Consider the following 16618-nt stretch of genomic DNA (forward strand, 5'->3'; position numbering starts at 1 on the left):
CCCACTGCCTTGCCGTGGGCAGCCGGAGCGGCTCGGCTCTCCCCCCTCTCCACTGCGATAAGAAAAATTCAACATTCCAGCTGCAAAGCTGCAAGGCCGAGGTGAGATTAACCCTTTTACTGCTGTGAAGAGCTGAAAACCTGAGGGAAGAGAGAGAGGAGATGCTTAAAGCTGAAATTCTGTTGTGAAGCTATGATATATCAGAGTATCCTGTTGTAATTTCATGAAGATATGGGGGGTGGAGTGTTCAACTCGTAAGCAAAAGCACCTGCGCCGAGATAGGCAGATGCTGACGCAGCTGTAATTTCATGAGAAGTTTGGACAGGGAGAGATGAACCAGATGAGGACTTTTGCTCCAAGCGGGAAAGGAGAAAACCTCAGTACCTAGAGATGCTTCCAGAGATAGTCTTAACGATGAAGATGATGAAGACCCTTTGCTCCCAGGGAAGGAGAAGGGCCTCTGTTTTTGTTTCTGAACGGCTCAACCTTAAAATTGTACCCCAAGAAACTTCAAGAGTGGACCCTCGAAAGCAGTTGCGGGAAAAGCTGCAAGTCGGGGGAAGGGACTCACATGCGAGCAGAGAGACTCCTCTTCCTAAATGGACTGAACAATATTTGGAAGTGGGCGGCTGTCTCGTTGTGATAATGTTTTCATAGCATGAGCAAGAAGAGACTTCTCTTTCTAAATGGACTGAACAAGGTTATTATGGAAGTGGTAAACAGACTGAACATCTGAAGGGTTGTCTTTTTACATTGTCAGTGGGAGAAGGGAGGAAGGTGGGGGGAGGAGGAGATTTCTGAAGGTGGTATAATTTTTTTTCTTCCCTCTTTTAGGTCTGTTAATAAACTTTATATTCTTTCAAGTTTGGTGCCTGCTTTGCATTTCTCCTAATTCTTATCTCACAGCAGATAAACAGTAATGAGTATTTTGGACCAAACCACTACAGTCTCCTTTGCAGGGTATCAGTAATTGATTTGAAAGTGAGAACATACTTAACTGTTCCCTGTAATTTCCTGAAATAGGAAACTCATTTAGAGCACTGCGGCTCCAAGTTTTCTAACCTGCAGATTTTGCCTCTGTACAGAGTCTGTGTATGGAGATCCCTCAATACAGGACAAGACTCTGCTACAATTCCTTAATAATCCGCCAGTGCAAGTTGCTGTTCAAACCTGCTGCTGCTCTGGCAGGCGGTGCTGTGACAGACAGCAGAACAAATGGTCCAGCTTGTCACAGAAGTGAGTCCGCCCTCCTTTTTCCTAATTGCCCCCTAAACATACACTAAACCACATTAAAACTCTTTTCTTACTAGAAAATGTTACATCCTTTTATTCTCAGCATGTCTAAGAGATATGAAAATGGAAATGAGTTCCACTTTGCTGAATTCACTCTTCTTGGTGGTGCATCAAAGGAGACAGCTCTGAACAGCTGCTGTCAATCCAATCCTGTAAAGTTCCTTAGCCATTTCTGCAGGAGTATCACTGATGTGCAATACCTGCAATTATCTGCAAACACTTCTTTTCCATTTGCTCCTGGCACCAGTGCTGCACTGGTTACAGATGAGCAGATTGCAGTACATACAGGCTGATTCTTCTGCAATCACGCCACCAGCACTGCAGAAGTGAAGACAAAATCCATGTCTCAGCTCCCACTGCCCTTCCCCTCCTCACTCCCTTAGGCTTCCCTTTCTGCCAGACTGTAGCCATGGAAAGCTGCCCTTGGTTTGATAGGGATGTTTGTTCAGAGGTCATGTTGCTTTAAATAAAGTAGTGAGAATGCCAAAATTCTTGCTCTTTGATAATACTTAACCTTGTCTACCTTAACATAGCTTTTCTCCTTCATTTTTTACTTTATTACTATTACTTAAGGAACAGCTTTACTTTGGATGATGTTACAAACATTTTTGTCCAAACTAAACTCCTCTAATTCTGTATTTACCCAACATTGAAAATAGTGCCTGCACAGCTACACACACTAACATAATGTGGCACAACACTATGGCAAGAAAGTGATGCTCTAATAAAACATTATCCAAAAAAGTGAGCAAAACCCCCACCAACCACCCTCTCTATCTGCTAAAAATAATTTCCTTGAAGACTTCTCCTATGGAGAACATCACTTAATCATAAAGACAGTTCAATAAATGAAATAAAAGCACAAAGTACAGTAGGCTGTTTAAAGCAAAACAGAACTGCACATCCTACTTACACCTGTGTCTAGGAGACAGTCAGTCCAGCAGAGTTTACTTTAAAGCCTCTTTCAAATCTATTTTTAAAATTCCCCACTCATGTTCCAAATTACATGACAGCTTCACTGTCCCCTACAAACAGGGCTGCACTGTAACTTCTGACCCCTTAACTGCCAAGCAGGATGCAGAAAATAACGATCACAGAGCCATTTGCCTTTAATAGATTACACATCTCTTCTAATACCAACAATAACAGAGAGAGAGTCAAAGCAGGAGTAACTTCTCCATTTTCTCACTTTCTCAATTCCCACTTTCAATGACTTTCTCAACTCAAACCAAACTAGCAAATTGAAGAAAAACATCTTCTCTGCATCTATAGAACAGTTTATTGTTATTAAGGCTCACTCAGGACTTCACAAATTGTAGTTTCTGGCATTTAATTACAAATTCCTATCAGTTCAGTGATCTAGAAAATCTTTATTATAACAGTGGGCCATCTAAGCATTACTTTAAAAACATTAGTTTTAGTGGCTAGTATCAGGTTTGTGTTTGTACAGGACTGTAATGAGGATTTTTATCTGTTTTTATTCCACTCCTACTTTTTTATTATTTATACAGCCTACTAATAAACAACCAACATAAATAAAATAGAGATCTGTCAAACTATAAATAAAAAACTCAAAAAAGGGCAAACAGTACACAAGCGAAAGAGTCTAAGAAACAACTTCCAAAAGGTATAAAAGCACCATAACATGGTATTTTCAAAGAAATTAGGGCTACTACCAGGATAACAGAATCGAAAAGGTCAACGGATCATCCAACTGTTAATAAAAACCCAAAAACCAAAACCAACCAAACAAAAAAAGAAACAAAACAAATTAAAAAAAAAAAGGCATTCAGAGAAGATAAGGCTCAAATGTTCACAAACAAGAAGTTTGGAAAGATTCCCATGTCAGAAAAGCTTCATAGGGGACACCCAAGAATTTTTTTTTTTTTTTTTTTTTAAGTTAAAGCCCTGACAGAAGTGGTTAGAGAACAATAGTAAAAAACAAACATACACACAAAACCCAAACCACCATTCCCTGCCCCCAAACAGCAGCCGTTTGCCAAGTTCAGATGATACCCACAAAAGAAACTCAAAGATCAAACAACTGCAGTATTAAATGTGATGTGCATTGTCTTGATTTTTCATACATTATTACCAGAGAGCCTGAAGATTCCCAAGAGGACCCAGCTTTATAAAAAGCCCCCGGAAGAAATCAGTTAGTGCTGTGATCACATCAGCCTGGTATCTGTGAGGGCAAGGCACGGATCACCCAGGAAAGCTGATGCACAGGGAGAGCTCAAACTTCTCAAGTGACTCTGAGCTGGGCATTACCATGCAGGAATGAGAATGTGGCATAAGGATTGAAAGTGCTATGAAAATCCCAAATTGCTGCTCTGCAACAGTGAAAAAGCAAAAACAACTGCAAGGAATTACTGGGAATGGAGCACAGGGATGAAATCATTATTGCCAACATTGTAACTCCCAGCAAAAGAGAACAGGAAGGAAAGGCAAAAAAGATGACAACATTTATGAAATGCAATTGAACACAAAACACTGCCTCCAGCTCAGGGAAGTACAAAGCTGTGAATTACTGGAAACCAAGTGAGTTTTCTGGAGCAAAAGTGAGCAACTGCCTTGCTCTTCCACCTTTGTGCTATTTATCAGTCATGGAGACACAATATTGGCAAAAAGAACCTCAGCCTGACCTGGAGGGTTTTGTCATTTCTTCTCTCTCATCTTTTTTCCAAAGCTGGAGCTTTAAAAATTGCATTGCAACTCCAAATGAAAGCAAAGATAGCAGTGATACCTTAGGTGATCCAAGTCAACATCCACTGAAACCAGGAGAAGGAACCCACAGGAAATGGATTTAATCCAAAACCAGCAAGACCCAAAGCTCAACCCCCTCTGAGGTCTGCAGTGATGTGCCTTTGGCTTCAGTGCTGCAGGATGATGCCTACAGTGAGCTAACTTTCACATAAATTGAGGCAATTGTAACTTACCATCACACAGAGCAGGAGAAAACCAAACCACAACACATCTGTTACCAGCTAAAGCTCTGATGAAACAGTGGGACCAGTGAGTTCAGTCACCACTGGCTGGTTCTAGGGGATGCACAGTAACATGAAACCTTTCATTATACAAACAGGCTACTAAGAGTGACAGGCCAATCATTTCAGTACTTCAAAACTTTTCTTTCTTTAACATACTAAGAAACAGTATGATGACATGGACAAAGCAAAAATGCAAAAGAAATCCAAACAGAAAAGAAGGAAGAATACATTTACCCCAGCAAGTGTCCCAGAATGCTAAGTTATTTTCTGACCACACACCTGTCACCTACACAGATATCCACACATTTGGAATCTGTGGCAAAACTCTATTAATTCTGTTTTGACGAACAAATGAGACAACACAATTTGATGGGGAAAAGAAAAAAACCCAGAGGTCAAGCAATGTTCTTGCTGCCTCATGCAGTGAAAACAATCACAAGCTCATCTTCCCAGTTTGTGTGGGTGTCAGTCTGATACCAACACATAGAACAGGCACAAGGTTTCCAACCCTAGGCAGTATTTACTGAAAACGTTTAACTAATAGGAGCATTCTTGTTCATATCCAGAGGCACAAAGTATCACCCTAAAATATAACACATTAAAAGAAATACAGAAGAGATGCTTATTATTAAAAGAGTGAAAGACAAATAATTCTGCAAGTTAATGGCAACCTGAAACCTATGGAAGAGAACATCAGCTCCTCCAGGAGAAAGGAGTCTGTCTCAGAAGATGTTTAACACACCAGGTACATGTTGGGAGTCACTTAAGAGAAAATAACTTAGGAGTCACTCAGTATTATGGAATGCAGTCACTAACAGAAAAATGTATGGACACAGGTATTTTAGAAAGCCTCCTTAAATTTTAAAATGTTTCTAATGAACCAAAAAAATAAAATAACCTAGTGGAAATAGGGGAATTTAATTGGGAAAAAATAGTTCAATGTGATCAACAGATAAGTTCCCTTCTTTTATCCTGTTTGCTTCAGCAGAGCTCTATCCCAGTGCTCTCAGCGGTGAGTCCCTCAGGAGCCCTAAGGGCAAGAGTATGTCCATCTACAAAGCTGAAATGAGTATGTTCCAAAGGACACTGGAAATGAGTAAATGAAAGTCCCTGTGCAGCTACAGAGCCTCATGGCTACAAGTATCAAAGAGAACAGCAAGCCTTTTCCAGACACTTTCAAACAAATTTCACCATTAAGTCTCTTTGGTTCAGCCAAAACCCAAATATGCTTCATAAAAGGATTAAACGTAGCACTGCCCATGAAAAATTAATGCAGCATATTAAGAACATCAACCCAAAATATGGATTTTACTCAGGATGAAACAGTTCTACAGGAGATGTCAGGGATTCCTTTCCCTCTCTTGTACTGAACAGCCACACAGTAACAGCAGACTTGGAAAAACATTCTTCCTCTTTAGGTGTAAACTCACACAAAAGAAAGTCACTGCTCCCTAGAACTTCAGTTAAATGAACATTGCAGTTGCCTCTCACAAACATTTCACATACAGAAAGGTGAAAATCTAACTGGAGAGCAGGTCCCTATACCTTAAACCAGCCCTTTCCATAGGCACCCCAGCACTTCGACTGTCACAATGCACACACCTGTGGGACACCATAAATCCTGCCACTTCTGTCTTATATAAAACACAGTATGTTGATACTGGCAACAGAAAAATCAAGGTTAAGAGTTAGTTTTAAATGCCATTTTCCTTTTAGCTGCTCACAACTGTTTCTATGGTAAAATTTTTAGCTCCTGTCCTCTGTTAAAACTAAGTGTTTTACTTAGTTGAAACACTGAGAAAAATCTTACCAGTCTTTTTGGATGAATTGTTTATGAAATTAGTTTTAATTTTTTTTTTCTTGGATACTGAATTTGTTATTAAATATTATCTGAAACACAAGCACATATGTGATTCCCTTCTGAAAAATATTTTATGTATTGAGTATAAAAAACACATTTGTTCCAACCACAACCAGTAAATGTTTAACATGCAAATTCACTCACATACAATATGCAATAACCTTATTTTTGGCATGTAGTTACAAACACTACCCTATCAACTGTACAGTTACCTTCAGTTTTTTCAATCAAGTCTGAAATTCCTAAATACAGCAATACATTTTTTTTTCTTTTAACAACCAAGTTCTTTTATTATTTCCAAAACTCAGTTTACAAGATTTCCAGTCTACTTTTTACCTCCCTCAGTGGTTTCAGCAAAGATTAAGGACAATCATTTCTTTCCAAGCTCTCTCCTGGAGCTTTTGTCTGTTACCTCATTTCCTGGCTCCTATGAAGCAATGCAAGACAAGACTTTGGTGAAAACTATCATCATAACATTTACATTTTCAAATACTGAGTTCAGTACCTCAAAAATAGTAATGAACCCCTTAGCATATGAGATTGAAATTCTCCCATCACTCTCTTTTCTTCTAGTGGTCATGCAACTGAGAAGGGTTTTTAAAAATGTTCCTGGATAGTTTTCCAACTCCCTCAAGCAACCATCCCTTCTTTTCTCTCTTTCACAATTTCCAATGACATATTTTACAGAACACTCCAACTTTCAGACACTGTCAGGGTATTTCTACCCTTGTTCGTCTCTGCTAGCTCTGTTAAGCCTCTTCCTTTCACATTCATTCAAACCACCATACATAACATACAGCACCACACCTTAAATTTAAATTTAAAAAAACCCAAACAAATTGTTTTCCTTAGCTTCATCATTCAGGCAGACTTTTCAATCAATTAAGAATCAGATCTTCATTAAAGACCAGATTGTATTTGAAGTCAAGACCGCACATCATTTGAAACCACACAAAACAACTTAATTGATTTAACATAAAAACTTACCCACTTGGCAATTGGACACCCCTGAGAGCTTTTTCCTTCCTTTCCTGTATAAACCACTACCTCTATTCTTACAGCACTTCCTTTTGCTCCATACCTGCATTAAAAAAAGTTCATGAGTAAAACAAACTACTGTAGACCATTTTAAAAAAGGAAACATTTTCAATAAAGGATTAATGAATTTATATTTACTGAGAACAGAAAAAAACCAAAGTATTTATAAAGCAAAAAAAAAAAATCCTTTTAGTTTAAAACCCTACTTGCAAGAGTAGTTTTTGACATCTCTCTTCTGATAAACTTCTGCCACTAAGGAAATGTTATCTGGGTAAGAAAACGTGATCTACATACAAATCCTAGTGCAACCAGTCACTAATACGACCTTTTTCTTTCCAGTTTGCCACAGCTTCTTCACAGCTAGGACACCAGAAAACCTTATTCTGCCAGCTGCTGATCTCTGTCCTTCCTATTGATTTCAAGGGCACCTCAGAACACATTGCACTTGAACTTCAGCCCTGAAGTTGCAAGGACTCAGAAAAGACACGAGTTTGGACCTGAAGTGCTCGTGCTCACTGCATGCACATCTGAACAAGAAAACACTTTACAAATGAGTACTGACAAAAGTTCAGTAAAACAAAGCTAAACACAGCACTTCATTTCTCAGAGCTCTACTTCTTCCCTGTTTAGACAGTCAAAAATACAATGAGCATTAAAAGCTGAATTTTCCTCACCTGTTCTCCATAATTTCTCTCACAGCAGCAACACTTGGTCCTGTCCCGAGGTGTGTGTAATAGGGCCCTTCATCTTTTTCTATAATTTGCTCTGTAAGCAGGAAAAGAAAATGATGTTGGCACATACAAAATTTATTTACCCCATTAAAAGTAAACTTACAAACAGTTTACAGAAATGCCTTCCAAATTAAATTAGAACACATAAAATTTGATCCTGAAATATCATGAACAAAGTATGACAAGCTTTTTTCTTCAGACACTTTGAAATTATTTTATACTTCTTTCTTCTGGTGATTCTGCTAGTATTTTTTTTTAATGTTATAAAGTAAAACCCTAATTATAGCAATATTTTGCATTCTTTAAAATTTTCATAAGAGGAGCTGGCATGTACTGACTAAGTAAAATTCCCAATATCCTTGTTGGTAGGAACATTACTAATTCATTTCAGACAAACGGGAATAGAGGGCAATAAAATAAATTAACTGATAGTCATATCCTACAGAACAGAAAACATAACCCAGGCCTCTTAACAAGCACTCTGTAGATTCAGAACATGAAAGCCAAGATGAAACAATCTGCCTGCGTACGATTTGTTGTGAAGGGTCTGACTTGTCTTTCCATCTGGGTGCTCTGATAGTGACAACAAAGTGCATCTCACACTCTCAGCCAAGCTGTGTTTGCACAACCCTCCATGCAGAGCTTGCTCGGACATCTCCTGCTGCAACAGAGTTACTCTGCAAGTGGTCCCACCTCAGCTCCACCTGAGCTCTCCTCCACATGGCCAGGTGTCAGGACCCTTGGACATGGACTCTTCCAGGCCATCTCACAGTGGCCATTGGGACTAACAGTGACAGGAACAAGGCCACCCCCAGCTATGCTCTCCTGCTTGCCTAACAGATTTAGGCAACAAGGACAATACACTGGGACACTGTTGCCCAGCCCACTCAGGCACAAACCAGTTCTACACCATCAAAATCATGACCTGATACCATGCAGGTAAGTACACATAAAGCACAAATCAGCAATGGCAGAACAACAAACAGAAAATCTCCCTTTCTTCCAGGTTCAAATTTAAGAGGAGGATTTAAACCTGCCAGCTGGAGTACAAAAAATACTCAATTCTGCTGTGCTTTGCAAGCCCAGAGAACACCAAGCAAAAGTTACAAAGAGGGGAAAGATAATTTCCTCCTTTCTTCTAATGGTTGAAACACTGATTCTTTTGCAACAGCTGCCACATACACTTCCTCACATTAAAGGAAGCAACATGAGCACACCTCCATTTGAAACGTACAGGCAAAAGTTAGCAGAAACACTTACCAACACAGTCACAAGTTGGCAATTCAGATTGTCCTTTTTTGGTAGGTGTGTCTATTAAATTTTTTGTAGGGGTATCAAGAAACTTCATAGGTGATTCAAGGAAACTGCTGAGCGTGTTTTTTGCTGGGGAACACCCTGAGTCACCTGTGCTCTGGGCGTGGTCAGTACCCAAACTGGTTGATGTCAGAACGGTCACCTCCCCCATACACTCCATATTCCTGAGAGCTTCAGCAGAACCTGGTACCTGGGCCCCACCACAGGGAATAGGCAGCACCTGTGACTTCGGATCTACCTGTTGAACCTGCTGAACATAGGCTTTGTTTTCACTACACATTTCGTTAGCTCTCAGGTTAGACTGGTTAAAAGTTGGTGGCAAAGGATGCGCCTGACTGACATTTGCTGTTTGCTGTACCTGAGAAATACATTTTTCTGTAAACATCTGTAGGTTTTCAGTTGGTCTTTTCAACAAGGATGCTGTTTTCAGCTGTGAAACAGCCAGAGGATTACGGGAGGACAGGTCGCTATGTTGGCTACGTGCAACAACTTCATTTTTCAGTGGATCAGTGCCTAGTGGGTCACTGGTGCCTGCAGTTTTCATTTGCTCATTCACCACTTCACAGCCAAACAACCTGTCTTTTTTTTTCTCCTGCGGTGCCTCAGGTAAACATCTGTGGAATTTTATCTGTGCCTGTGGGAGAAATAATCTAGTTTTTTCTTGTGATGCTAAAGTATTTTGACTGAGCACTCTCTGTACTTTGGTTCTTGGAGATTTTTTTTCAGACGGAGCTACCCTGGAGTCCTGTGGCATGGTTTGACCAAGCTTGTGCAGCTTTGATGATATCCAAATGTCCTGCAATTCACTATGCTGGCATGACAACAGCTCTAGCTGGTTTTGATTATTTTGTTGATAGCATACTTCTTGAGGCTTCTTTCTGTGTCTTGGTTTCCATGGCACAGCATTTCCTTTCTTATTTGTTACTTGCTTTTGCTTTAACAGTAAGGAACTATAGTTTTGCCTAAAAAATACAGATTCTTTCTTCTGCAACACATCTTGGTTATATTTTGGCTGCCTCTCATGTGATATTAGATTAAGCAGTGATGTCTTTATGTCATTCTTCTGCTCTGGATTTGTCTGGTTTGATTCAATCAGCGCTGCCAGTTGAGTTAGTTGTGCAGCTACATCCTCTTCATCCTGGCTGTGAATCCCTCCTTCTTTAATCAAAGAACTGCCTTCCAATTTCAAATCATTACATGTTGGCTTTTGCTCTAACTGGCCAGGAGTTTCCAAGCTGTTCCTTGTTTGCTGGACATTACATGAAGCATTGCAATACCCTGCAAGGGTGACTGGCTCATGAGCACAACTTTTCTTAGAACCATATCCTGAAAATGATGTTGCACTAGATGTTAAGTCAGATAAAGTTTTGGTATCTCTTGAGGATAACTGTAATTTATACATCTCCCCAGCCAGACTGGCAGGTTTATCACACAATTCAGACACTGAACTTTGGCCATTGTATAACACTGCCTTATTAGGGAGCTGCTTCTGCGAGTGAGTGCAGTGAGCCAAGAGCTGTTGCTCATTCTGCAAATAAGTGTCTTTGATTTCTTGTAATGCAGAGGATGTGAAAGAGGGTGAGATATCACTTTTAAAACCATGGAGCAAGTTGCAAGTTGCTTCTCCTGGACATTCAGTACTTTCAGTTTTAGCTGGTGAAGTTGTTTCTAAAGGGGCTTCAGACAACTGTGTTAAAGCTTCAATAGCTACAACCTGCTCCAGAGTTAAATTTCGGGTTTTAATCAAGGACAGGAAAGTCGGCTGGAGTGCAGAATTCTCAGGCTGTGTATCCACATGAGGGACTTTAAAGCCATCCTTCCCTGCCTGCAGTTCCTCTTCAGGCAGTGGAGGACAACACAAGCTTTCCTGCAGATCCAAGCTGGAACCTGTCTGCAAAACTGACTTATCAGAATACTCAGAGATGCTGCAAGTGCAGTTTTCCTCTTTCATTAAAAGATCCCCTTGGTTTTCTGGGTGAACACAGCCAGTGCCACTTGTCAGAGTGCTTACTATGTTATTCAGATTGGTACCCTTCGGCCATTGCATGTGGGAGTTGCTTGTCAAATCTGTCCTTTCCTCTACAGATACATTTTTCAGTGAAGCAACTGCTTCTGGTGGTGAATAATGCAGGGTTTTTATGCCATTTTTGATAGTGTGCACAAAGGATTTTTTTTCAGCAAACTGACTGGGAGTGGCTGCTCTTTCACTGTGGTCAGCATGTTTCAAGTGTTCGGTGCCCGTCACAGCACCACGGATGTCGCCGTTGACATGGACACCAAAGGATGGCTTCTCGTTATGTGCCCACTTCTCTGCTTCTAAGCCAGTCATTCTCTCTTTGTCCTTACACTGCACATTTTCAGTGGGTACTGCTTGGTTTGTCTTCACCCTGTATTTTTCACCATGACCACATATGCTGCATTCCATGAGTTCTGGTCTGCGGCCATTTACTGGTTTGTTTTCTAAATTTGCCTATAAAACAAAAATAAAAAACCTTTGTTGTAACAGCTGTTCAAAGCATGTTAAAAATAAGAGGCTTCATATTTACAGCAATTAAACCCTACTTTGACAGATACGAGAAATATCCTAATTAGGCACAGACATCGGAAAAGAACAAAACAGGAAGTTATAAAATAACCTGAAGGCTAAAGACCCTTATCCGTATTTATAGCTATTTTTCCCCACTGTTGAGGGGCAGAGGAAGAAATTGTGTAAATGTGGGTGGTGGTGGGAGACTAATGAAATGAATAGTCAGATAAATGATGTTAGCATTTAGAATTAGATGTAAGGATTCAATTTTTAATAAATTTGCATAAGCAGATTAAAAATAGGTTAAAAACTTTTGCTAAAAGCAAGACTGAAATCCGAAGGCTCATACCACAAAGCTCAGCAGTATTTTGGCATAATTACATTAATTTGGCTAGACCAATAAACTGGCTAAACCAATATACCGCTTGGTTGGACACTCTAGGTAATCCTGAAAACCAACCATTCTTGCTTCAAGTCCTTAAATAATTACAAACCCTAAGCAGCAATGAATAGAAAGCCAATTTACATCAGCTCACTTGGAAGTTATTCTTTAAACAGTTGTTTAGCTTCTGTATTTAGAAGGAAATTTCCATGTTTCTCAACAGTCTCTCATGTAAGCTATTCAAAACTGTATTTCAGTAAATGCTAAATTCTACTATTTCGTTATAAATGTTCTTCATCTTCACTGATATTATACAGTACAAGTGATTGAAGCAATGTCAAAATCTAGACAGAGTCAGAATATTGTGTCCTAGAAAGCAAATACATATGAGCCTTAAGATAGTATTATGGATATGAAGTAAGGAGTCATGCAAAGCAAAAATAAAGCAAATTAAGGCAGAAACTTAGGCAAAAACAGTAATGAAGGCAGGAATCCAATTTTTGTTATGCTATTCAGATTTTAATTATATTAAATTTCCTTTTTAAAAATAATTTTAAATCACAATAGATAGTGCTGGTACTTTATCTGATTCCAACATTTAAGAGTTCTTCAATCACCTGTAACCTTAACCCACCCAGACAGCTTTTCAAACCAGCAATACAACGGGCTAATTAACCCTATGTAGGCACTACCTCATAGCAGTGCCCAGAAAATACCACCTGCTATGAACCATTCAGTTAACTCAGAAATGGTTCTGTGGTCATACCAACAAAGGGTATCGACTTCTGAGAAAACTCAAATCTATTTTGCATTTATTTTCCTATGATTATTATAAGCATCAAGATGGAATTGCCAGAAACCTCCAGGCAAAACAAGGCATACAGAGCCAGCTCTATCTGGAGCTCAGTGGTCACCTTGAAATTGATAGAACACAAACCCAAGAATCCACAGCATGTCCTAGATCTTAGGAGAGCCATCATAACGTCTCATGGAAATGTCATGTAAAAGCATGTCCAGCACCTATGCAGCTAAGTCAAGCCTACAGATATTATATACAGAAAGATTCCTTATTTAGTGTCTTCTCATTACACACAGATGCTGACGAATGGTCTGTGAGCTGGAGCTCCTCCGTTTTTTTTTTTTCACTGAAAATCCTGGTGATTTTCAGTGAAAGATTCCCAGACCCAGGGGGTCACTGAGCACTTTCTAAGGGACCAACAGAAGCTGAACGGGTTCCACAATTCTATTGCTAGCAGGGTTAAATGCATTGCACAGGTCTCTGTAACTGTACCAGAAAATATTTTCTGGTCCACCATAAAAGAGTAAAACCCCACAATTCTATACCCGCACAAAAGCTGAATTTCAATTACCTTAACTTCAGACAGAACTAGAATATGAAACTGTTGTTCTTTCTTAGGCAAAAGTACATCTAGTATCTCTACCAATCCAAAAGTTGCCCAACCATGTAAAATTGTTATTAAAAATTATTTATTCAGACAATTAGGAGGCTGAGGACATAAAATCAAATAGATGAAAACTAATTCCCCATCTTTTGTACATTTTCAACATAACACCATATTTTGTATTCCATTCATCGTTAGAGGGATTGTTCACTGCATTAAAAGAACTAACAACCTACGTCTGGTAATTTGGGAGCCATAAGAGGCATAGGGAAGGAAGAAGCTTCATCCACAATTAGCAGAAATGGGAAGATCTGACACAGAATCCACTGACAGCACTCAGTACAAAAGTGTCATCACAGTCCTCCCAACTGGACTGTTCCTCAATAAAATATTTTATCTGATCAAAAAGCACTGCTACACTCAAAAAAACCCAGGATACTGCTTTATCTGCTAGTACTGCACAGGTACAGTGCTGTGTCCCTACAGAACCCCAGTGATCCCAGCAGCAAAGGTGGAATTGCTTAAAAAAAAATATATATTCTTCATACTTCATAGTTTCCACTAACATTACTAGAAGCTACCCACATGCAAGAGGAAGAAAAAAAAACCCAGATGAATCATATCACTGGCACGAGTTAGTTTATATTTTATTTTTCCACATGAAGACAAAATATTGTCATAAAATCAGATGTTATTGTTTTAATCAAACTCTGCCTTTTGAGCACTGTGTTGCTTTATCTCCTATTACTGAACTGCAATGGATCCTAAAAGATACCTTTTCTTTTCCCTCAAAAACAGAAAAGGCCACTGGATAGTCTGTTAGTATGTGAAGTTAATATTTCCCACCACAAAGAGAAATGCAGACACACTACAAGTGACAGAGCTCATTTGATTCTTCCCCTCAGCCTAGGAAAAATCTATCTTCAAGTCCTGAACCTGGATGTAAAAAACCCAGTGAAAACTACAGACAAGGATACCATAACCCCAAGCAACAGAGTTAACCTTCATGGGAGTTAAGCAATGAAGTCTGATTTGACCAGTTTCTAAGGCTTTTACACAAATGTAATGAAAAGCTGAAGAATAAAGCAGATCAATACTAGTAATTTCCTCTCCTTCTCATTAAGGAGAGCTCTACTCTGCCAGGAGACATGAGCCACTAACTAATCATGCTCAAGCTTAGGCTCTGAAGTAGTTTGTGCTATCAGGACAGGAACCACAGAGTCTGCTGTGGCCATTGCTGTATTACTTAAACTTCAACCAGGTATTATCTCATATACACACACACAAGAATTCACTCTGTGAGCTAATGCTTCCAGCACACATGAACAGCCAGTTACAGCAAATCATTTGACATTCTGAAAACAGTCAGACTTACTATTAACTTCTCTTAACACATGATGCCCCTGAGGTAACACAGAATTCACCAACTCACAATCAAAATGCAATGCTTAAGCTACCCCAAAGATATTTCCACATCTGAACAGCAAGCAGGCCATCGATTTGCGTCTCTCATTTCAAACCTCTACAGGTGGTAACAATACACACTCTACTAAAGGACACCACCGTGATCAATTACTCTCATAAACAAGAAATAACAGATGATGCCCTGTCCAACTACTGATAAAATGGCTCTACAAGCAATCTTGATGAGTAACACAACACTAACGCCAAGTCCCCCCCTAAGCAACCCTCCCTGTAAGATTCTGCCCAGGTCCCATAAGAATACAGTGCCCAATAGATCAAACAATACTTGCACCCCCTGCTTGTGTCAAAAACTGGGACGGCCCAAAAGACAGCTCTTCCAGGGTCACAACATTCATTAGCACAAAAGGATAAGTGGGTGAGAAGCGCCTGCAAGCTGCGGTGCCATGAGTAAGCCTGGATCCTGCTGCGTCTGCAGCCACACAGCCAGCCCCACATGACCCTCCAAGCTGGGACAGAGCTGGCAGCTCCTCAGAGTTCCAAACCCACAATTTAAGTTTTGCTTCAGAAAAACTGTTTGGGAAAGACCCTAAATGTACTTCCATCTAACATTCAAACAAGGCGTTTGATTCATGGTCCGACTGTCAGATGTCACTGGCTCACCAAGAGACAAGAAAGCACCACCCAGCTGACCAGCAGCAATTTACTCTTCTGTCATTTATTCCTGCTGTCTACTGTCTGCTCCCCAGGACATGCAGAAATTCAGTGGAATCAAGGACTTGCACTGGACAGGACCAACACACAGGGATAAGGAGATAAGACATGGATAGGACAGGCAACAGGGAGACAGAGCACAGGTGTGGAGAAACAGTTGCTTATACCAAGTGCTATGTAGGAAACCGTGCACTGGTTAGAACAGAGGCAAATGTAAGGTGGGATGCTGTGGAAGCTATAGGCCACCTCCTGACTACAGCTAAGTTTTCTTTTTGGTTTGTTTTTTTCATTAAAATAAAGGCAGACACAGTAATACATTTAAGAATAAACTATTTCAGACCACATGACATGTTTGACTACTGCAATAATGCAGACAGCAGCAACCTGCTATAAGTTACTGCCCAAGGCTGCAGCCTGAACAGGGTCTCCAAGCAGGCTCCCAAAAGAGAGAACAGCAGAGTAGAGGCCAAGATGCAAGCTGGGGCATACTCCCCATCAATCTCTTCATAGGCACAAAGCAGTTACCAGCACACTGCTTAACTGTGGACATGAAGGAGTCTCTCAGGGTACCACACTCCTACAGTGGCTCAGCAAAGGCACATTTTCTATAGGTCTTAATCCAGAGAAACAGATTGGGGACATTTGTTAACGTTACACAGCCTGAATGTATAAGGTGTTTTGTTCCTCAAGAGAGCAGCATTCACAGATGGCATTGAGGGACAGGACAGAACTTGGCAAAATTATGTTGACAAGTTTTACCACAGAAGCTGATTTATACAGAAACTCAGGGGAACAAGAGGCTCTGCAAATCTGGAGAAAGGAACCTGAGCTGGGGCAGGACATTCAGGCTTTCCTGGAGGGATCCCCATCACTTCCAATTTCCCTGAGTATAAAACCACCCTGTCACCAACTTGAGCATCACAGTAGGTACCATTTCACACTG

General features: G+C 40.1%; 1 protein-coding gene across 1 annotated transcript in view; it reads right to left on the reverse strand.

Moving 5' to 3' along the window:
• The window catches only part of TET1 (tet methylcytosine dioxygenase 1), a gene marked incomplete at its 5' end in the record, with an annotated part of 53598 nt that overhangs the window by 19289 nt on the left and 17691 nt on the right, over window positions 1–16618 (reverse strand). Inside the window, 3 exons of the mRNA XM_082286147.1 lie at window positions 7132–7225; window positions 7857–7947; window positions 9174–11697. Of these exons, the coding sequence (XP_082142273.1) occupies window positions 7132–7225; window positions 7857–7947; window positions 9174–11697 (2709 nt within the window). The remainder of the gene's footprint in view (window positions 1–7131; window positions 7226–7856; window positions 7948–9173; window positions 11698–16618) is intronic.

This window comes from Coloeus monedula (assembly GCF_965178545.1).
Source record: "Coloeus monedula genome assembly, chromosome: 8".
In the NCBI taxonomy this organism is placed as follows: Eukaryota; Metazoa; Chordata; class Aves; order Passeriformes; family Corvidae; genus Coloeus; species Coloeus monedula.